The sequence below is a fragment of the Equus caballus genome, chromosome 3 (assembly GCF_041296265.1).
Source record: "Equus caballus isolate H_3958 breed thoroughbred chromosome 3, TB-T2T, whole genome shotgun sequence".
Classification (NCBI taxonomy): domain Eukaryota; kingdom Metazoa; phylum Chordata; class Mammalia; order Perissodactyla; family Equidae; genus Equus; species Equus caballus.
Window position 1 is genome coordinate 59944610 of NC_091686.1, and position 23867 is coordinate 59968476.

At 40.4% G+C, this 23867-nt stretch overlaps 1 protein-coding gene and 1 long non-coding RNA gene across 6 annotated transcripts in view; one reads left to right on the forward strand and one right to left on the reverse strand.

Moving 5' to 3' along the window:
• Positions 1–17647, reverse strand: part of COPS4 (COP9 signalosome subunit 4) — a 46424-nt gene extending 28777 nt beyond the window's left edge. For all 5 annotated transcript variants that reach the window (XM_023637812.2, XM_070263552.1, XM_001494333.6 and 2 more), the window contains exons 1-4: positions 17290–17647; positions 7920–7999; positions 3990–4141; positions 3321–3424 (exon numbers count right to left, since the gene is read on the reverse strand). In XM_023637812.2, coding sequence (XP_023493580.1) covers positions 3321–3424; positions 3990–4141; positions 7920–7999; positions 17290–17363 — 410 coding nt within the window. In that variant the 5' untranslated portion in view covers positions 17364–17647. The remainder of the gene's footprint in view (positions 1–3320; positions 3425–3989; positions 4142–7919; positions 8000–17289) is intronic.
• LOC138923624 (uncharacterized) lies at positions 17524–20321 on the forward strand. Its single transcript, XR_011437505.1, has 2 exons — positions 17524–17656; positions 18299–20321. It is a non-coding gene; the product is annotated as an uncharacterized lncRNA (long non-coding RNA).
• The last annotated feature ends 3546 nt before the right edge of the window (positions 20322–23867 follow it).

Consider the following 23867-nt stretch of genomic DNA (forward strand, 5'->3'; position numbering starts at 1 on the left):
CTGAAATCGTTTTTTAAAGAAAAAAGTCCTAATTATTTATCCAAACTCTATTTTTAATCACTTTAACTTGTGTAGGAAACCACTAAAATTTTCAGTTCTTTGGTATCCTCACAAAGCTAATGCTAGAGTACTATCAAAATAATAATTCCCATCACCGCAAAGAACAATATCTAATTTTACATTTATTTCAAATACCAGTGAATGTAAATCAATTGCTCTGTGCAAGGGAGAAAATGCTCCAGACAGAACAAGACCAAAGCAATCAAGAAAGCCCAGCCTTTTCAAACTATCAGGAAAAAAAAATTAACAAGAGGGTCTTGGACAGCAAAATTCAATACCTACATAAGAAGGCTTTTGTATAAACTGGCTGCTTTTTCAAGGAGTATCACTGCGTAACAATTTAATAAGTAATGCCTAAGAAGCAAGATGCCTGAAGTAGTGTCTGCCTCATCACCACAAATACTAACGAAGACAAAAAAGAATTCCTCGTTCATCTGGTCAAAGAGTAGAGAAGCAGCTGAAATTATTTTTAAGTCATTCACAATTGGTATTTTTAAACTTGCCAAGTGAAAGGGCAAGTGTGTTTAATAATATAACCAAGATTCTCACATCTTTCATCCTTGTACAATATACTTTGCAGGAATGTTTCAAAGAACTATAAATGTTTTTAAAAATACATATAAAAAGGTAAGACTGGTTGAATAAACTATCATCTTAATCTTTTGTTTTCCCATCTCACTTTCTCTAGTATCCCAAACCCAGCCATCCATTGAACCCACTGTGACCTCCAAACCACTGATCGTGTTACACTGTTACTTTTTCCCCTTAAGGGCCTCACTTCCCTCCATACCCAGCTTAACTCCTATGGTCAGTCACTATAATCACTGAATTGCATATACACTCATACTCCTCGTCCCTCTCTTGCTGTCATACTTGGGCAAAATCATAACTCTGTTTAAACCCAACAGTTTGTCCACTCCTTTCCCACATCCATGAACTCTGATGGAAAAAAACACCCAACCAATCTGACTGATCTCATTTTAATCACCATGACCTTTGAATGAGCCCTTAATGCTGCCAAATATTCTATACAATCCTAGTTCATTCACTGTCTTACTCTCCTAGAGAATTTCTTCTCATATTCCTGTCTCTCCTCAACCTCACAACTCCCACTCCCATCCACACTTCCAGCTGAAGACTCTGATTCTGACTTCACTAAGAATACTGAAGTAATCAAAGAGTACGTGCCCAAACTCCATCACCACGTCACTAATGTCTGCACCCACATAATCTGTGTTCCTGGCTGTTAACATAGGTCACTGGGGCCATTCTGTCCAACAGGGAACACGTGGCACTGTCTACAGATATTTTTGATTGTCATAAGTAGGGGTGGTGATGCTATTGGCATCTAGTAAGCAGAGGCCTGGGCTGCTGCTCAACAACTTGCAATATACAAATAGCTCCCACAACAAAGAATTATCCAGTGTAAAATGCCAACAGTGCCAAGGTTGAGAAACTCTAAGCCTCTATCTAAAGCCTATCCCTCCACTAGATTCCTTCCCTCTTGTCTACTCCTGCAAGAATGCTCTCGCCTACCCTCTTACATCAAAGTTTTACTTTCCACTGAATCATAAAAGAAAAAATAATCTCTTAACCTAACCTCTGCTGTCATCTTCCACCCTATTTCTCTGGTCCCTTTTGTGAAAACTTCTCCAAAGAGCTGCCCATACTTAACCATCTCCAATTCCTCTCTTCCCACTCTCTCTCAAACTAGTGCAATCAAGCTTTCACTCCCACCATTTCACCAAAACAGCTTTTGTCAAGGTCCCCAATGACCCCCACTATTAACTCCAAAGGTTAACCCTCACTCCTCATCTTATCTGACCTATCAACACCATGGCTGATCACTCGCTTCTTCTTGATACATTTTCCTCCTTTGGCTCTAGGACATCACACTCCACATTCTCCTGGTTTTCTTCTTACCTGAATGGATAATCCTTCTCACTTGCTGTATCTTCCTCCTGCCCCTGAGCTCTTAAGTTGGAATGTTCTGGTCTCAGTACTTAGTCCTCTTCTCTATCTATATTCCCTCCCTTGGAAATCTCATCCAATCTAATGGCTTTAAGTTATACATCAATGACTCCCAAATGTAGATCTCTAGCCCAGACCTCTCTCCTAAACTCTTGACTAATAAATTCAACTCCCTACTAGATATGTCCACTTGGTTATCACATGTCTGAAATGGAACTCTTCACCTTCCCTCAAAACTTATTTTTCACCAGTAGATAGCAACTCTATCTTTCTAGTTATTCAGACCAAAAATCAGGACTCATCTTGGCTCTTTTTATCAAATTCCATATCCAAGCTGTCAGGAAATCCCTAGCTCTACCTTAAAAACACATCCAGAGGGGCTGGCCCCGTGGCCGAGTGGTTAAGTTTGCGCGCTCCACTGCAGGCGGCCCAGTGTTTCGTTGGTTCGAATCCTGGGCGCGGACATGACACTGTTCATCAAACCACGCTGAGGCGGCGTCCCACATACCACAACTAGAAGGACCCACAACGAAGAATATACAACTATGTACCGGGGGGGCTTGGGGGAGAAAAAGGAAAAAAATAAAATCTTTAAAAAAAAAAAAAAAAAAAACACATCCAGAATCTGACATTTCTCACAATCTCCATGTCACCTGCAATAGTATATAAGCCTCTTAACTAATGTCCCTACTTCTATCATAACATGTTTATTCTCAACCCAGTAGTCAGAATGATTCTTTAAAATATAAATCAGATCTTGTTAGTCTTCTGTACAAAACCCTCCAATGGCTCCCCCTCATTTCACTTAGAGAAAAGCCAAAGGCCTTACGATGGCTTACAAAACCCCACATAATCTGGCCTCCAGTACTCTCTGATCTCCTCCTCTGTCTCTCTCCCCTTCACTCACTGCACTCCACCCACACCGGTCTCCTTGCTCTTCTTAAAGCGCTCCACGCACGCTGACATCTTAGGGCTTTTGCACTAGCCATCTTCTCTAAGAGGATCTACTGCTACTCTTCCCTCCGATAGCTCAGCGCCACTCTCTCACCTTCTTCAAGTGTGTGAGAAGGTGATAAAGGGACCACCCTAGCACTCCAATCCCCCTACTTAATGATACGAGTCCTCCGCTTTGCCCCTTACTTTTCTTTTCTTCATAGTGCTTCTCACCTTCTAATATCCTACAAAATTTTTCACTTATTAAATTGTTTATTGTTTCCTGCACTAGAATATAAGAAAAAACATAAGTGAACAATTATATATTTCCATCCAATATCCACTATTTACTATACTTTTGTCCTGTTTCCAAAGGAATTCCCACCAACACTTGGGCTGCATTTCTCCAGTCTTCTTCTTTCTCATATATAGATGCAAGATGCTGTCTTATGGAAGCAACCTGGAACAGTAGGTATACATGTTAAATTATTTCAACTGACATTAGTCAATAATTAAAATAAACAGCTAAGTTTAACTATTATGACAATGCTCTCATCCAACATATTAAGATGGTAACTAAATAGTAAAAGTTTATCAAGACCACCCAAATTTTTCTATGAATTTTACATTCGTAGAATATTAAAATAGTGAACTGAAATAATACATTTCTGCAATGTGGATTATGGTAATAATTTAAATAGTAAGTTTTGCTTTTATATTACTGCATATATAACGCTGGAGTTTTCCTAAGTTTTCTGCATAACTAACAATTTTACTGATTTTAGAAAGTTCTCTTTAAAATAGAATAACATTTGGTTCATAAAATCAAACTGTAATATATGAGCAAATGTCAGCTGGAGTTACAACATCCTAACACTTATTTGATTTTACATTGTAAAAAGCTGTTTGGCACACTGTTGTAGCAAAAATGAAATTGAACGATTATTTCCTTTAAAAATTTAATGATATCTCTCAAAATAATTGCTATTATCTCAAGTTCAAAAATCACTGCTTTAGATTTTTACCTGCTCCTCAAATGAAATGACTCTAGGCTGGATCTTCTCCAAGGTGAAATGATAGATTTCTTTGGCTGTGCTATCAGGCAGGTTAGGCAGATGTGTGCAGAAATCAGTCAGCAACTGTCGAGAGATCACGAGGCTGACATTCTCATTTACCACTTGTCAAAAAAAAAAGAGATAAGAACACATGAATAATTTATAAATTTTTCATTAAGTAATCAATCTTTACCTAAAATTAATATTAAAAACAATATATGTTAGTGCAACCTTCAATGCATCATTCAGGGATTTCCACACCCCTATCACCTTATATTACAGAATAAATTTTCCTTATGCTGAATTATTTGATGACTACACCAAAACAGCAAAAATATCATAACTTTTCTAAGAAACAGAAATGGTTAGGGCTGGCCCGGTGACACAGCAGTTAAGTTCACACATTCTGCTTCGGCGGCCTGGGGTTCGCCAGTTCAGATCCCGAGTGCGGACATGGCACCACTTGGCATGCCATGCTGTGATAGGCGTCCCACATAGAAAGTAGAGGAAGATGGGCATGGATGTTAGCTCAGGGCCAGGCTTCCTCAGCAAAAAGAGGAGGATCGGCAGCAGTTAGTTCAGGGCTAATCTTCCTCAAAAAAAAAAGGTTGGAAAAGCATTTTGTTTAACAGTTGGGAATTTTATATTCTTCCTTTGTCTTATTTTTCTACAAAATGAAGACACAGAAACACCTATATTTTTATTTATTTACTTATATCCCACCTAGCTACAAAAAGGAGTTAAAGAAGAAAACAGTGAAATACTTTTCATGAAATTTAAATCAAGTAGTGATAGTTACTGCCACTTGTACTTTCCCAATGAAAACAACAAATAAGAACTTAAGTCAGCACTGGATGTATTGACCTTTTTTTTTTTTTTAAGGAAGATTAGCCCTGAGCTAACATCTGCTGCCAATCCTCCTCTTTTTGCTGAGGAACATGGGCCCTGAGCTAACATCCGTGCGCATCTTGCTCCACTTTACGTGTGGGACGCCTGCCACAGCATGGCTTGCCAAGCAGTGCTATGTTCACACCTGGGATCCAAACCAGTGAACCCCAGGCCGCCAAAGTGGAACATGCGAACTTAACCGCTGCACCACCAGGCTGACCCCTGTATTGACATATTTTATGACATTATTTATAAATATTTATGGGTATTATATGTGATTAAGGAGGAAAGCTCTGGAATCACTGCTTCCACGACTCCTGATTAAACACCCTCAGACAAGAAACTTCTCTGAGCTTGTTTCCTCATCTGTAAAATGTGGATAAGGCTGTTGTGAAGCTTAAATGCCATACATATAAAGCACTCTAAATAGTAGCTGGCACACAGCACTCAATGAATGTTAGTTATTGTCATCACTATTATTACAGTTCAAGAAATGCATTATGCTGGTGAACCACTGCTTAGATAAATTAAGTCTTAAATCAGCAGTTACTGTGAAAATAAATGATGGTTCAAAAAACATTCAGTTGATATAACAACTCAACAACAACAAAACAAATCACATGATCAAAAAATGGGCAGAGGCAAGACATGGAAGCAACCTAAGTGCCCATCATCTGATGATTGAATAAAGACAATATGGTATATATACACAATGGAATACTACTCAGCCATAAAAAAGGATAAAATTGTCCCATTCACAACAACATGGATGGACCTTGACGGTATTATGTTAAGTGAAATAAGCCAGATAGAGAAAGATGAACTCTGTATGACTCCACTCATAGGTGGAAGTTAACATATAGACAAAGAGACTGACTGGTGGTTACCAGGGGAAAGGGGGGGTGGGGGGAGGGCACAATGGGTGAAGTGGTGCATCTACAACATGACTAACAAGAATGTACAACTGAAATTTCACAAGGTTGTAAACTATCATAATCTTAATAAAAAGTTAAAAAAAAATGGGCAGAGGATATAAACAGAAACTTTTCAAAAGAAGATATACAAATGGCCAACAGGCGCATGAAAAGATGTTCAACATCACTAATCATCAGGGAAATGCAAATCAAAACTACAATGAGATATCACCTTACATCTGTTAGAATGGCTATAATTACCAACACAAACAACAACAAATGCAGGAGGATGTGGAGAAAAGGGAACCCTCGTTCACTGCTGGTGGGAATGTAACCTGGTGCAGCCACTATGGAAAACAGTATGGAGATTTCTCAAAAAGTTAAAAATAGAAATATCATATGATTCAGCTATCCCACTACTAGGTATTTATCCAAAGAACTTGAAATCAACAATTCAAAGAGACTTATGCACCCCTATGTTCACTGCAGCATTATTCACTATAGCCAAGATGTGGAAGCAACCCAAGTGCCCACTGACTGATGAATAGATAAAGAAGATGTGGTATACATATACAATGGAATACTACTTGGCCATAAAAAAAGAAGATCGTCCTATCTGCAACAACATGGATGGACCTTGAGGATATTATGTTAAGCGAAACAGCCAGAGAGAGAAAGATAAACACTGTATGATTTCACTCATACATGAAAATAAACAAACACACGGACAAAGAGAATGGATTAGTGGTTACCAGAGGGGAAGGGTGTTGGGGTGGGCATAAGGTGACTGACAAATAATAATGTATAACTGAAATTTCACAATGTTATAAACTATTATGACCTCAATAAAATAAAAAATTAAAATTAAAAAAATTAGACAATACACACGCATTTCAAAAAAGTTAGAATTCAAAGTTTATATTAAAGATCCAAGTTTATAAAAAGTACTGTTCTTTTGCTACTACATGGCAATGCTCTCAATAAAGACATTTCTAAGGTTTTCTGAAACCATGGCCAGTTTGTCTCACATTGCAGGCCCCAATTTTTTGAGGCAGTAACTTACAGGTCTTGTAACTAATCAGTTTATAGCACATTCATTGGAATTCATTATTGAATAATACTGGATGCAATTGGTAAAACAGGTTCATCACAAATGCCATTAGCACCTATAACTGTTAGAAAGAAATTACGACCCAAACTAGCACTTCTCAGGGAAATATAAGTAACAAGGACTATAAATCCGAAAACTTAGTTTCTAGTCTGGGCTCTGCCTCTGACTAACTGAATCTAGTCAAAAAAAAAAAAAACTTACTTAATTCTGAGACTCATTTTACAATATATTATACAGGAATATCTATACCTACATTCTCTAGTCACAGGGGTATTAAAAGGGGTATCCTGTGTGATGGATAATGTGTGCGAAAGCACCCTGTAAAGTGTAAAGCACTACCAAGTATCATTAATATTAACTCAGTATAAATTCCAGCCTGAATTTTGAGTAATTTCCAAGATAACTGGATATGTTTGAAGTTAGGGAGTGAGGAAGCCTGTCTTGAAGAAGGGAAATTTCTAATTCCCATTCAAAAGGAGTGTTCTTAACATTAATAACGGCTAACACTTGTACAGCACTTATTATAGGCCAGGTACTATTCTAAGCTCTTTATTATGTATATTAACTCATTTACTCTCCCAACAATTCTACAGGGTAGGTATCATATCCTCATCTTACAGACAAGGAAAAGGAGGCACAAGGAGGTTAAATAAGTTATCCAAGATGACACAGCTAATAAGCCAGACCAGGATTCAAATCCAGACTATTCTCTTTATCATTATGCTACATTGTCTCGCATCGGTTACTGTATCAATGACTACACAAAAGCTTAATTGGGAATGTAACTCTGAATGTAATGAAGACAATTCATGGAAAAAAACTAAGTTGTAAATAGTTTAAATTCTAAAATCAATCAATCTCAATGCATATTGATTTAATTTCAATGCAAATTATATTGATAATTTGATATAAAACAAGGCTAGAGCAAGCTTTAAAGTCCTAAAACTCAGTAATACAAGGCAAACATGCAATGTTCATTCCACTTACTTGCTTCCACAAAAGCTTTCAAAGCTTCTAGTTGTTCTGCCCCAGATAACTGAATGGCTTTTTCCAGGATCTGGCGATACCTAAAACAATATCAAACAAAAATAACGTTCAGAGGGCACTATCTCTTCTAATGCTAACTTTGATGTTATTCATTTCTATTTACCCTGGTTCCTCTCATGGGGCTCTAGTTTGTGGTTTTCTTTACAGCACACCACAGACTTTTTTTTTTTAAGTTTCTAGTCCATCACAAGAAAGACGAAATCTCTAATTCTAAGGTGCCACTTTTAGTTCTCCTTACAGTATAACATAATTTTTAAAAAGTTTTCAAGTCCATCACAAAAAACAGTGCATCTATAACTCTAAGTTACTGGATCTAAGCTGCAATTTTTTTCTTGAAAGTTTTAGTTTTGAATTTAAACTAAAAAGTCAATTTCCTTTCAAACAGCTTAAAAGATAAGCTACATTTTCTTATTTTCTTTAACTATATATTACATAGACACACAAGAACGTTATTGGAGGTGACCCAAAACTCTTTCTCTTGTGAACCTAATGGATCTAGGGTCACCAACAATAGGATAATGTTGACCAGGCAATGAAACCAAATATTAGAGACTGAACATCTTAGGGTGTACAAAATAAACTCCACCAAGCCAAACTCACTGAGAGCACACTCTTTATGCAGTCAGTCAGTGCCTATTAACACTTTACTTGCATTCAGTTCCAATAACTATTCTGCCTAATATTCATGATCCCATAAGATTCAAATCAGCATTCCAAAAAGGATGAGAGAGTCGCTAAAAACAGGAACAATGACAATTATTAGGCAATGACAAATTCCTTCAAAAATCTAAACTCCCTGAGGATGGGGATTTTTGTGTGTTTTGTTCACTGCTATATACACAATGCCTAGAACAGTACTTGGCACATCATAAGCACTCAAATATTCAACAGTATTGATAACATTTTATTCATTTTATTTATTGGGATAAAATTCAGTCATCTGAAAATTCGTTTATATAGAATCTCTCTCTATACACATGCACACACACACACACACACATAATATTTTCCATATCTATATTTGTACATTTACTTTATTGCCTGGGCATGTTTTTAGTTAATATATTCAATGGTTTATTATTGCTTCTTTTTTGATTAGCTGATTTTTCATATTCAATTAAATCAAGGTTAAGCCCTCTTACTCTTATATCCCCACAGATTATTTTATACTAATAATATTATATTCAAGGATGACAATGTCTCACTTATAGAAATTTGTTCATTAATCTAACTTTTAACACACAGTTTCAAAACTTATCAATCAACTAATGTATATTGGGAACACACAAAAAAAATCTGAAAAGTCATACAAGTTTTACATTGTCTAAATTATATAACTTGCCAAAGCCTTAGAAACTGCCTACTCAAATTCTCAACTTTCATAGATCAGGAAAGTAAGACGCAAAGTGGGGCCGGACGCTGCCTTGCTCCTTCTCTAATATGTACATTCTACTACCTAAGAACAGGAACTTACTTTTTCACAATAATAATATGGAATGACTAATGAACCTATTTTAAATCAGAGATTTAAAAAGCCATTTAATACTGCCATATGAAATCATCCAAAAATGCTAATTGAGCACCTAGGCTTTTTAAGATGCTATATGAGACTCTGTGTAGGATAATAAAAAAATTGTAAATAACTTTAGTCTTTGAAGATCTTATAATATAGCTGGGAAAATAAAAATTAAAAAATATATCAAGTATTAAATTACAATAAAACAAAAACAAAAGTTACAATAAAACTGAACAATATGAGAGATACGACAAGTGAAGAGATAATATTTTAATTCAGAAGAGAGTAAAACCAAAATGGGTTAGATTAGTCAGAGAAGGCTTCATGGATGATAATAATAACTTTTTAATGAGCACTCAACATGCACTCAATGGAAGAAATGGAAAAGGTGATTGATGTGGAGAACATGACAAGCACCAAATATTTCTTCCCTAAAAAAATATTATGGAGGGGCTGGCCCCGTGGCCGAGTGGTTAAGTTCGCGCGCTCCGCTGCAGGCGTCCCAGTGTTTCGTTGGTTCGAATCCTGGGCGCGGACATGGCACTGCTCATCAAACCACGCTGAGGCAGCGTCCCACATACCACAACTAGAAGAACCCACAATGAGAAATATACAACTATGTACTGGGGGCTTTGGGGAGAAAAAAAGGAAAAAATAAAATCTTTAAAAAAAAAAAAAAAAAATATTATGGAGGAAAGTAAATTTCATTAATTAAGGAACCTAACATCTACCCTATCCATCTATCATTAACAAATGTTTATTGAGTAGCTATTATCTATATAAACTTTGGTATGTCAGTTTCTGATTTCTTGGCACATGAAAGGAATCTGGAGGTAAATAAAACATATACACATGAAAATGTACCAGAGTCACTATTTAGGATCAAAATAAGTGGAATAGGTATGTATTAATAGATTTTTCACTTATAGCAATGGTGAACTAGGTGATTGGATCAACTCTATCTCAAAAAAGAGAAGATGAAAAGCTGAAAGAGGGGGCCGGCCCAGTGGCCAAGTGGCTAAGTTCACACACTCCGCTTTGGCGGCCCAGGGTTTTGCTTTATCGGATCCTGGGTGCAGACATGGCACTACTCGTCAGGCCATGCTGAGGCGGCATCCCACATGCCACAACTAGAAGGACCCACAACTAAAATACACAACTATGTACTGGAGGGATTTGGGGAGGGAAAAAAAGCAGAAAAAAAGAGATTGGCAACAGTTGTTAGCCCAGGTGCCAATCTTAAAAAAAAAAAGCTGAAAGAAATGTAAAAAAATTTTTTTAATAGCATAAGATCCTAACAAGAAAGAGAAAACAGGTGAGAATAAGAGCACAAAGAGGTGAACCATAGCTTCTGCCTGAAAGCATCTGCTGACTGTGGAAAGACAGCTGAGAGGCAGAGCGGCATTTCTGGTGGGGAGGAGTGTGTGGGCTCTATTTTGGGGAGTTCTGCCATCTGCTGGAAAAACTGAGAGGCAAGTTGCAATTTCTTGCCAACTATTAGAGTTAGAATAACAGAGATCTGAGTTCATTGCCTGCCAAAGGAGGAAACACTAGCGCTTTGGAGTAAGGAGTGGAATAAGGTTACAAATTCTATTCCAACGGTCATGTAGGTAAACCAAAAAATTCTGAAGTCTTGGGCCTAGACTGCTAGCACCCTTAGGTGCCTGGCATAAGGAAATGAACGTTCTCACTGAAAGGTAACAATATCCTAGCCCTCCAATTGTTTCTAAAAATACATTTTTAAATAATTTGCTAAAGAAATGAAGATTAAAAGGCATATGACAATATGAGCTAGAATCAAGAAAAGCAACAGATAATAGCAACAAACAGCGACTCCAGATATGAGAGTCATCGGAAAGACTGTAATACAATTCTGTTTATCATGTTTATGGAAATAAAGACAAGCTTTAACTTTCAGCAAGAAACTGATAATCATAAAGTGTCGTTTGAAAAAAGAGTCACCAAAAGCTATAAAACTACAAAATACTATAACCAAACTTAAAAATTCAATGGAGTTCTTAACAGCAGATTAGACACACTTGAAGAAATGATAAACTATAAAGCAGGTTAGAAGAACCTGTCCAGAATAAGGCATCGAAAAGGTTAAGTACAGAAAACAGGGTAAGAGAGACAGAGGTCACAGTAAGGGGGCCTAAAAGGGGTTTCACTGGAGTCCTAGAGGAGAAAACAGAACGGGACAGAGGCAACACTTAAACAGATATAGCTGAAAACTTCTCAGGACAATAAAAGAATCCAATTCATTAATTCAAGAAATACAATAAAGCTCCACCAGGATAACACAGTAGGGCATTTACAAAGAGGCCACAATTCTTTCACTCTTTCTATGCCCCTTGACAATGTGACTTCGGAGCTTTTCACATCAAGAGGTAGAGTTTATTTCCCCACCCTTTGATCTGGGCTTGTTTTGACCAACAGAATGCAGAAGTGAAGAGCCTATTCCGAATCTAGACCTCAAGAGGCCGTGCATGCATTTTATCTCTTGGAACCCTGCTTTTGCCACATGAACAAGCCCAGGCTAACCTATTGGATAATGAAATATGCAGCCTAGTCACCTCTACTGCCCCAGCCAACACAGAAGCAGAGCTGTCTACAGACACATGTCGGAGCCCACGTGGAACAAAGAACACATGGAGCAGAGAAGAACCATCCAGCTGGACCCAGCCAGACTGACAACCAACAGAATTGTAAGCTAAATAAATGAGTGTTGTTTTAAGTCATTATGTTTTGGGGTGGTTTATTTCACAGCAAAAGCTAACTGACATAGATAAGTAAAAAATTCACATAGACATGATGATAAAGCTGCAGAAAATTAAAGACAAAGTCTTAAAAACAGGTAAGTGCTAATATAGGGGAGTTTTTTTCCTTTTTTTTTTTTTGAGGAATATTAGCCCTGAGCTAACATCTGCTGCCAATCCTCCTCTTTTTGCTGAGGAAGACTGGCCCTGAGCTAACATCTGTGCCCATCTTCCTCTATTTTATGTGTGGGACACCTACCACAGCATGGTTTGCCAAGCAGTGCCATGTCCATACCCGGGATCCAAACCAGCGAACCCCCAGCCACCAAAGCGGAACATGCACACTTAACTGCTGGACCACCGGGCCGGCCCCCTAATATAGTTTTTAAGAGAAAAATACTTTCCTAATGAGGTTGATCTTTAAGCATTCCAAATATTTCAACTTCACAAAAATCACTATCTGAAATGTAGTCTAGTTTGGTGAAAAAGGCCCAAAGGTACATGTGCTTAGAGTTAAGGGCTATGAGCCAAGCTGACAGGCTGTATACTGTCTTTGCCGATAGCTATGTGACCTTGGAGCAAGGTATTTCACCTCTGTACCTCAGTTTTTTCATACATAATGTAAATAATATTACTTGTTAAGGATTAAAAAATGTAAGTAACGTTGTGCTTGGCACATAGTAAACACCAGATGTCAGGGAATTTCACTCGAGATGGAAACCACTGAAACTGTTGTGTGTGGGAATAACAGAGATCCAGAGAATCTGAGTTGGAAGGCCCCTTTGAGTGCTGGAAGGGGCCTTTGAGGTTATACAGTATATCCTCCGTTGGTTGGTTGGTTGCATGTGTGCACGTGTGTGTATATCCTCCATTTTTTGACAGTTCTACTCCACTCTATCATTAGAAAGTTCTAATCCAAAGTCTACCTCTGCAAGGCAGAGCAGTCTATTTTCCTTTCTGCAAAATGGCTTTTCTAACAGTCAAAGGCAGCTAAAAGGTCTCCCATTACTTTCCTTTCTCCAGGCTAACAGCTTCTTGTAAAATGAAACGTTTAGGGGCCACCCCGTGGCTGAGTGGTTAAGTTCACCAGCTCCGCTTCGGCGGCCCAGGGTTTTGCTGGTTCGGATCCTGGGCGCAGACATGGCACCGCTCATCAGGCCATGCTGAGGCGGCATCCCACATGCCACAACTAGAAGGACTCACAACTAAAAATACAAAACTATGTACCGGGGGGCTTTGGGAAGAAAAAGGAAAAATAAAATCTTTAAAAAATTTTTTAAAAAAAGAAAAGAAACGTTTATATTCCAAAGGCCCACTATACTGCTCCAGGTACATGCCATACCCCAGAACTGAGAAAAAAAGAAAAGAAACAAGAGTCCTATTTATATAGGATAACTCAACAAAGACCTATAATCCATGACCTCACACCTGCCCTCAAAGAGATCATATTCTAGTTGGAGAAGCAGACAGGTAAACAGACAATTAAAACAATTAAGTGCTATGGTGAAGGCAAATATAGGATGCCACTGGGCATAGGGAAGAGCAACTAACCAGGCAGGTCCTGTGTGGGGTGGGTATGACTATGTGCTCGTGGTTCAGAGAAGGCTTTTTGGAAGAAATAACATCTGAACTGAGTTTTGAAGAACCAACTAGGTTTTAGTCAATTGAATAAGACAGGCTATCACAACAGCTATCTACTCAAATCTCTCTCTCAACACTCTCCTCCTAAAGCTTTATATGAGATACTGAACACAACACATAATATGTACAAAAGCAGTCTATAGAATCTGCAAGGGGGCCAGCCCAGTGGCGTAGTGGTTAAGTTCACGTGCTTTGCCTTGGCAGCCTGGGGTTCACGGGTTTGGGTCCCAGACGTGGACCTAAACAGCACTCACCAAGCCACACGGTGGCAACATCCCGCATATGAAAGAGAGGAAGACTGGGACAGATGTTAGCTGAGGGACAATCTTCCTCAAGCAAAAAGAGGAAGATTGGCAACAGATGTTAGCTCAGGGCCAATCCTCCTCACACACACAAAAAATAAAATTTGAAAAAATGCTTCTCATAAGGCCAATTTCTTATATCAATTTTAAACTGCTGTGTTAATTCAGTTATAGAAAAGCATTTCTAATTGAAGTTTTGGTAAGAATAGTAGTATACGCGGCTAAGGTTAAAAATGAGCTTTTTAGGGGCCAGCCCCGTGGCCGAGTAGTTGGGTTCGCCTGCTCCACTTCGACGGCTCAGGGTTCCACCAGTTCAGATCCTGGGCGCGGACATGGCACTGCTCATCAGGCCATGCTGGGGCAGCCTCCCACATGCCACGACTGGAAGGACCCACAACTAAAAATATACAACTAAGTAATGGGGGGGGCGGCTTTGGGGAGAAAAAGGAAAAATAAAATCTTTAAAAAAAAAATGACAAATCTGGGTTCAAATAGAAGCTCTGCACATTTCTAGCTACTCTTCGATTCAACCAACATTTACTGAATGACTACTCCATTATAGATATCCTGCTAATTGGTAGGAAGACAGAGTATCAATATTTTAGAATGAACTTTCTCCATCATTCCTTAATATGAAATCCTTTGTTAACTCAGCTCCTAACATAAACCCTAAAGCTACTGATATATTTCAAGAGTGATTCTCTCACAAAGCATGTAACTGGCAGAACTGTTGGGTTATGAAAATAAATACCCTGACACATTCTTGCCCAGATAGGACCAGGCAAGGCCAAGACTTATCTCACAAACACTTGCTATCAGTTATCAGGCACATTATTTCATGTAATCTTCTCAATAACCCCATGTGGTATATTGTTACAGTAATGGGCCCCAATGAATCATGCCTCCCTCTGACCATGCCCCTTTGCCATATAACTTGGCTACTCCTCCCATCAAGAGGTAGACTCCATTTCCCCTCCCCTTGACTGTGGGCTGGTCTTGTGACTGACTGGCCAGTACCAGAGAACTGATGCCGTGAGGCTTCCAAGGCTGGCTGTAAGAGACCTTGCAGCCTTCACTCTCACCCTCCCAGAACACTCCTGCAGCCCTGTAAGGAAGCCTCAGCTAAGATACCGAATGAGAGACCATGTGAAGAGAGAGAGACCCAGCCAACAGCCCAAGGTGCATCTGAGTCCGTTTTACCCTACCAACCCCAGCTGAGCTGCCAGCTGACTGCACCTGCATGAGTGAGCCCAGACCAAACCAGCAAAAGAGCCTAGTCGACCCAAAGAATCCTGAGAAATAATAGCTGTTTTATACTACGAAGTTTTTGGTTGGTTACACAACAATAAATAACTGAAGTGCTCTATGAGGATAGGTATTATTGTTTATCTGCAATTCAGAATTGAGGGAAAAAATGTTAAGCTTAAGTTTCAGAATTCTGCAAATACTTGAAAAACTATATCTCTTCTAATAACTAACACACTTATTTTTCTTCAGCAAACAAAAAAGAAAGCAAGCATGGAGAAAAAATAAGCTAGTTTTACTTATTTTTTTTTTGAGGAAGATTAGCCCTGAGCTAACATCCACCACCAATCTGCCCCCCCCTTTTTTTTTTTTTTGCTGAGGAAGATTGGCCCTGATATCCATGCCCATCTTCCTCTACTTGATAGGTGGGACGCCTGCCACAGCATGGCTTGATAAGCAGTGCATAGGTCCATGCCCAGGATCTGAACCAGTGACCCCTGGGCCGCCAAGGCAGAGCGTGGGAACTTAACTGCTGCCACCAGGCCAGGCCAAGCTAGTTTTACTTCCATCTATTCTAAAAAAATTACATGCAAAAAAGATTAACCCATGAAGACATATTCAACTTATTTCCAACTGATGGAGTAAGTCAATATATATTTACTAGCTGTGTAATAATAACAACAACAACAATCTTGTGACACTTGCTAAGCGTCAGGTAGTGTTCTAAGTGATATAAGTATAATATAAGTGTATATAAACACACATACACATTTTGTCCTCAGACAAGAATAAGTCCTATAATTATCCCCACTGTCCTGAGGGAGAAATCGCAGCACAAAATAGTTAAGCCCAAGATAAACAGCTAAGTTTCCCACTGATAAAAGTGGATTACATTTACCACCACCACAGAAAAGGCAGCACAGCCTACGTAAAACACCGTCACGGTTTCAACTGCCAGGTTAGAGCAGGTGTATCTCACCAATACAGATCAAAGTGATCTCAGCTGTCAGGATGTAAATATTCGGATCAATTTGAGAAGCATACATTAAACGGAAGGCACTTCATTATAAAAGAATAGTACCGTGAAATCTACGAAGAGAAAACGGACAACATCTATCTACGATTAACACTGCTGACTAACCGCTGGCAGAACAGGCACAAGTCACAAATTTTAACTTGGAGTGGACCTAAGCCTTCTACATAAATTCCGACAAAATTCCTAAACAATCCAGATTCCTGCAAACATTACTAATCTAGACATCCTGACCCACGTCATGAGGACATGCTGCCTATGCGTCCTTCTGCAGGGTTGGTGGCGGAGAGAGAGTACCCAGAACACAAGGACCCAGAGAAGATGGTCCGAGCGGTTCCGGACGACGTGACAGCGGCCATACCTCCTCAGCCCCCGCCAGCCTCAAGAAGCCGCCTCCCCGTAAAAGGGACTTCTGCATCAAGGTCCAGAACATAAATTTCCCTCAAGCGAAAAGGGGGGAAGAAGGTCCAAAGAGAGGCGAGAATTCGGTGTGAGAAGCCAGCGAGCGGTGGGAAGAGGCGCCAGAGAAGGCCGTGGGAGCAGTTGTCCCTCCGACTGCGTTTCCAGAGACCGGTAAGGATGCTATCAAGGACCGAACGAGTTGACAGTCACCCTAGGTCTATGGCCCCGAGGGCTCCCTGCACAAGGTCCCCTTCAGCTTTCTGCTGCTCCCAACATTTGCCTCCATAACCGACCTGAGGCCCGCCCGCTTGGGGTTCAGGCCGGCTCCAAGCCTCACACGCGAAAGCCGCCATCAGCCCAAGGAGAACAAGCTGGGGTTTCCCTCCCCACCTCCCATGCCCTGGGAAATACTCACTTGCCCGCCAGATCTTTATGAGAGCCGCTCGAATTCATGAGCTGAGCCAAATCCTGTCGCACGGCTGCCGCCATCTTTCTTCCAGCTCAGCCCAGGCTGCTGGGCCTCTCACGGCCAGAAGGAAACCGAGTGTAGTCCTCCAGAGTGCAGCCAGAGGAAACTCGAGATGCCACCGAGTAGCGCCTGTGGGGGCCAGAGCGTCGGCTGTGGGAGCCTGCGCTAGGCCCGCCCCGAGGGTTGAGTGACGCGAAGCTGCACTCCTCGAGCCCGCCGCCCGCCGCGGCTCTCCCACAGGCTCAGGCTCGAACGCTCCCACTTCGGATTGGACGATGAACTCCAAGAGAGCGGCGGCGCCTGTGCACCTCCGGTAAATGTCGGGTACGCGAAACTACTGCGTTTCCATTAAGTTCCGTGTCTCACGTCCGTGGTTTGCTGTACCTCGTTCTTTAAGAACGAGTTCTTTTTATTTCCAATTCACCAAAGACTGATACTTTTGTAAAATACGATGAGAAATGACCCCATTCCCCCTTCCACTCCGTATCCTTTGTTTAGGTTGATAATATCCCAGTTTGTCCAGGACAGTGGCATTTTCCATCTGTTGTTCTGGAGTAATTATTAATAACACGCTCGTCCGCTCTAGAAACTCTTCTGTTTGGATGACAAATTATATGGTCACCCTACGTTTATACGTAATGATGTTTATTACTCATGTATCCTTATAGAGTTTCTTTCTGCAAACACAAGTAAATAAATGTACCTTTTTATCCTTTCTTGCTTTCACAAAAGATAACACACCATATCATTAGTCTGCCCTTGATTTTTTCACTTTTCCTGGAGATCTTACCATAAATCCAGAGAGCTTCCTCATTGTTTTGTAGAGCTGGAGAGTATTACATAATGAGGGGATGCCATAGCTTATTTAATCTTCAAGCTAGATGCTTAAATTGTTTTTAGTTAATCTATGCTACAATGAGTAACCTTATACATGCATTGTTTTATATGTGTACAGGTAAAATACATTCCAAGAAGAGAGTCAAAGGGTGGATATACCTACAATTTTGAGAGATACTGCCAGATTGCACGTTATAGGGATGGTGCCTTTTTGCCTTCCTACCAACAACATGTAGGAGTGCAATTTTCTACAGCCTTGCCTACAAAGAATGTCAAACTTTCTAATTTTGCCAGCTTGATATATTATAATTAGCATGTTCCCTCTATTGAGAAGAGGAAAGAAAAGAAGACCAGAATAAGGAAGTTCTTTTAAGAAAGTAATGTGGATAGTGCCCACATCAATTCAGATCTCACTCCATTGGCAAGAACTTAGTCACATGACCATGCCTAGCAACAGTGACGCTGGAAATTGAGTTTCCAATTGGCAGTCTTGTGCCCAGGAAAAAGGAAATGATGGTTTTAGAGGAACAATCAATAGTCTCTACTGCAATCTGTCCTCCTGACCCCCTAAATATCTGTGTATCCTTCCTACAGTAGAACACTCTCACCTCCTACACTCCTCCAGAGCTCAGTTTCCCATTCAGTTTCTATATCAGCTCAAAATCCAGGATGTCTGATAACGCACAGTCCTTTCCAGCAGGGTGCGATATGGCTTGTCATGGTGCAGATACATATACACTACAAAACAAATTATCTGCCCCATGCCTGCACTAGTAATACAAAACAATAGTGGAACAGGAATAGGATAACCCCAGTTAAAACTCAGGGGGAGAAAAGGAAAACATACAGCAGGTCCTGGTCTATAGCTAGAATCCTGGGCAGGAATTACGAATACTCACTACCCTGGTAGTGGAGTTAAGTTCCTTAGCTAGACCCTAGTTCTACCCTCCAGAGGCTCTCCGTTGTCCATTGTGTTTTGTGGGCCCAAGCTTTGCCCTCTGGATACAGGTTAACTGGATGTTGGAGAGTATTCCCAACATGTTTGGGGGAATGCCCCCAGGCTTGAACAATTGAGGGCTTTTTTAGGCCATGTTTTTCAATTTATGTATATATATATATATATATATACATATATATATATATATATAATTTCATTGAGTATTCAGTAACCTCTGCTGCTTCCAGACAGTTTCTGCTGCCAGTAACCACATCCAAAGTTCTTTCTAGTAGTTGTTAAACCTGCCCTATTTTCTGGCTTCCATGCTCAGTCCATTCTTAATGTCCTCTTTTTAATGATGGAAGCCTTGAAATCACCTGAAACAATAGGCTTAAATGAGAAGAGAAGTCTATTCATTTGATTTTTGCTTCAGCTTATCTTTGTTTTCTGTTGTTTTTTGTTTATTTTTGTTTACCAAAAAGTCTTAATGGACTATGAGAAATCGCTAAGCCAAGTCCTCTCTTCTGCTGTTTAGGGGTACATAAACAGTTGGCTTTTTCAACTTAGTGAAGCCCCAGAATTTCTAGACATTCTATTCCCTTTTTACTCTGACTTCAAACTTGCTTGTAATACCTTGCTGAAAGCAAAAAGAAGCAGCCACACACACACACTGGCTCTTTCCAAATACCTCCACTAGAGCTGCAAGCTAGGGAGGGATTTGTCTGCCTTCCTAGTTATTGTAGGCAGCAGTTTTACTAAACTTTTTGACATGCCAATGCCTTCCCTTTCCAGACTGCTCATTACCCCTGCTCAACTTCTAAGAGATTACTACATATTATTAGATTTTACTTATAGCAGTGTGAACATTGATAAACACAAACTGCATTAAAATGGAGTCAGGAGTAACCAAAAGGGGGTCTTCTCATGCCCTACGTCAAAAGCAGAGTCCAACAGGAAGAAGAAAGACGTCCTCTTCTTGACCAGCAAGAAGCTCTGCCAATGAGAGACTGTCACAACTCAGCCACCAAGAAGCCACTACTCCTCAAACTCCTTGTTTACAAAAGCCCTCCCAACTTCCTCTTCCCTCTATAAAAGAGTTTCTCCTCTCTTTGCTGCTGGAGACTTGCACATGGCTCACCATGGTTGTGGACCCCAAATTGCCATTCTTTGCTGATCCCAAATAAACCCACTTTTGCTGGAGAAATAACTAGCTGTCTATTTGTTTAAAGTCAACACTTTGGTGGACCATACTGTGATCCAGAGAAGACCTCCAACGACTTGGAGGCTGGTGAGTAAAGGGGTGCAGTACACACAACAGAGCCCGTTGAGCTCCGTGATTTTCTTGCTGACCCTGGGGTTTGAGGGTAAGTCTTCCTCCTGGATCTGAGCTTCCACCTTCTTTGCAGTTGAAGCTCTCCAGGCTTTATTTGAGATCCATTTTAAGGCTTCGTCCTTTTCTGGTTAAGGCTTTGTTTGTGTGACAGTACTCCGGTGGCACCTCGGCCTGACTCTGAATCAGGCCGTTCCTTGGAACTGCGCTAGCCTTCAGCCGGATTCCTTTTGGAACTGGTCTGTTCCCATACTTGAAACTGTGCTACCCTTCAGCCCAACTTTCAGACTGTTTCACTGGAACTGTGCCGTCCAGCCTTCAGCCTGACTCCCTTGGGAGCAGACTGTCCTTTGGAACTGCATTGACCAGCCTTGGGTCCAAGTCCCTTTGGAACTGGACCGTTGACTGGAACAACAAGGTGTTGTTCTCGACCTTCCGTCCAGCTTAATGAAATTGGACTGTTCTATAGGGACTGGCTGGTATTAAGCCTGCAGGCTGTTTGAGCTGTTCAAGCCATTTGAGCTGCCAACTGTTTAAGCTGTTTGAGCTGCTTAGGCTGTTTGAGAATTATTCTTTTACTCTAGAGAAAAACCTCTGAGAATTGGGATCCCAGTTATCTAAATATTTTGAGGGTACCCCCCATGGGAATCCCAGCCAATTTTTTGTATAAAAACCATGGTCATTGCTCATGCATATTTCTAACTAAATGGACTGATTTAACCAAAAGTGATTTAGATTACCAGTGGCCATTGTGGGAAACTTTTGAACTCCCAAGACTTACTTCTCTTAAAACCAAGTTGGACAGCCATAGCTCTGTAATTCCCAAAATTGAATGGAACACCTGTTTCAATTGGTATTTTGAGGTTTCCAAATGTTATCAGGAGTCTAAAGTTGCCTCTTTGCAAAATAAAATTTTAAGATTAACAGAGGCAAACAAATGATTAAAGAAAGATAAAATGGCTTTCAAAGCCTCATGTTCCTCTTCCCAGATTTCCGTGTCTCAGGCCCCACCTCTGACACCATCTTCCACCTTCCCTTCTATGTGGTCTACACCTCCTCTATACCCTCAGTTCCCCGATACTAACTCTCTTCCCAGACTTCCCCTTTTCCCTGAACCTCCCCACTCTTCTTTATCTGAACCTATCAGAACCACTTTTTAAAAGTAAGCCTCCTGCATGTGAAAAGATGTTCAACATCACTAACCATCAGGGAAATGCAAATCGAAACTTCAATGAGCTCTCACACCCATCAGAAGGGCTATAATTAATAAGACAAAAAACAACAAATGTTGGAGAGGATGTGGAGAAAAGGGAACCCTCATAAACTGCTGGTGGGAATGCACCCTGGTGCAGCCGCTATGAAAAACAGTATGGAGATTTCTCAAAAAATTAAAAATAGAAATACCATGTGACCCAGCCATCCCACTACTGGATAGCTATCTGAAGAACTTGAAATCAACAATTCAAAGACACTCATGCACCCCTAAGTTCATTGCAGCATTATTCACAATAGCCAAGACGTGGAAGCAACCCAAGTGCCCATCGACTCATGACTGGATAAAGAAGATATGGTATATAAATACAATGGAATACTACTTAGCCATCAAAAGGATAAAATTGTCCCATTCACAACAACATGGATGGACCTTGAGGGTATTAAGTGAAATAAGACAGAGAAAGACAATCTCTGTATGACTCCACTCATATGTGGAAGATAAACAAGCACGTGGACAATGAAAACAGATTAATGGTTACCAGGGGAAAGAGGGGTTGGGGGGAGGGCACAAAGCGTGAAGTGGTGCACATATAATATGACTGACAAATAATAGTGTACAACTGAAATTTCACAAGCTTGTAAACTATCATAACCTCAGTAAAAAATAAAATAGAAAAAAGGTTTCCATCTCAAAACCTATTCCCTTTTGTCTAGGCCCTTTGAGAGACACACACCCTTAGTTCCTCCACCCTGTTCATTTCTTAGACCGAGACATCTTGGAAAAGCATCATGCCAGAATTTCTTTCTCTCAAAAGGGGGAATAATTCTAGAATTTAACAGTAGTCATCAAAACAGCCAACCAGGTGAATTAAATTGTTCCTTTGACATCTTTCATTTGCTGCTGCTTCTGATGGTACGAGAGCTGATTCTGGAAACGCTGTTCATTTGTCTCTGTTGAATCAGCTACCACCCTTTTTGTGGGCAAAATCTCCAACTGATGTTGGTAAAATTCAGAGTGCAGCTCCCACTGAGATTCAAATAGATCCTTCAAAACCTCTCCCCAGAGTTAATCAATACCCTGTAAATAAAGAAGCCCTTCAAGGTATAAAGCCCATAATGGAGGATGACAAGGCTCGAGGCCTCCTTATGCCCTGTGTTGTCCCTGTCATACTCCTATTTTACCTGCAAGAAAACCCAAGGGCTGAGGGTGGAGGTTTGTCTGGAACCTCCAAGCAATAAACAACATTGTTATCCCTCGACACCCTGTTGCTCTTAACCTTTATATGCTACTGACATCCATTCTCACTGGAAGCAAATCCTTTATAGTAATTAATTTATGTAGCATTCTTCATCATTCTGGTTGATGAAGCTAGCCAACACCTTTTTGCCTTTACTCAGACGGAACACAATTCACCTGGACAGTAATGCCTCAGGGTTTACTGAGAGCCCTTCTCACTTTTCGCACATCCTGAAGGCTGATCCAGATGATGTGAAGTCCCCTAGGGGCTCTACTTTGTGGCAATATGTGGATGATTTGCTTCTTTGCTCTCCCTCCGAAGTCTCCTCACAGGAAGACAGCCTCCACTTGCTAAAGCTTTCAGCCTTGAAGGGCCAGAAAGTCACCAAGGAGAAATTGTAGTTTGCCCAAACCCAGGTTCGATATTTAGGGCATCTTATATCAGAACAAAGGCTACACCTAGATCCAGACAGGGTTCATGGTGTCCTAAATTTCCCCAAACCCAAAACTAAGCACCAACTGCAAGGTTTTCTTGGGCTGGTTGGTTATTGATGAAACCAGATTTCAGAGTTCTCTCTTCTGGCCAAACCTCTATATATTTTACTAAAGAAAGGCAACCTCAACCCAATTTTATGGGAAGAACCAGACAACATAGACTTAAAGGCCTTAAAGGAGAGTTTAATGAACCCATCTGCCCTTGAACCTCCCAATTATCAGATTCCCATTTTCCTTTTTGTATATGAAAAGGAAGGGAATGCCCTTGGGGTACATGGGAAGAACCATCGACCCATAGGGTGTTATAGCCAGCAACTGGACCCTGTGGCGTGGGGATACCCCCTTGCATTAAGCCATTACTGCTACTGCCCACTTGGTTAAAGCCACCAAGAAAATCATTGTGAAATCCCCTTAAACCACTTTTGTGCCTCATGCAGTAGAAGCCCTCCTGAATTCTCATCACACTCAACATT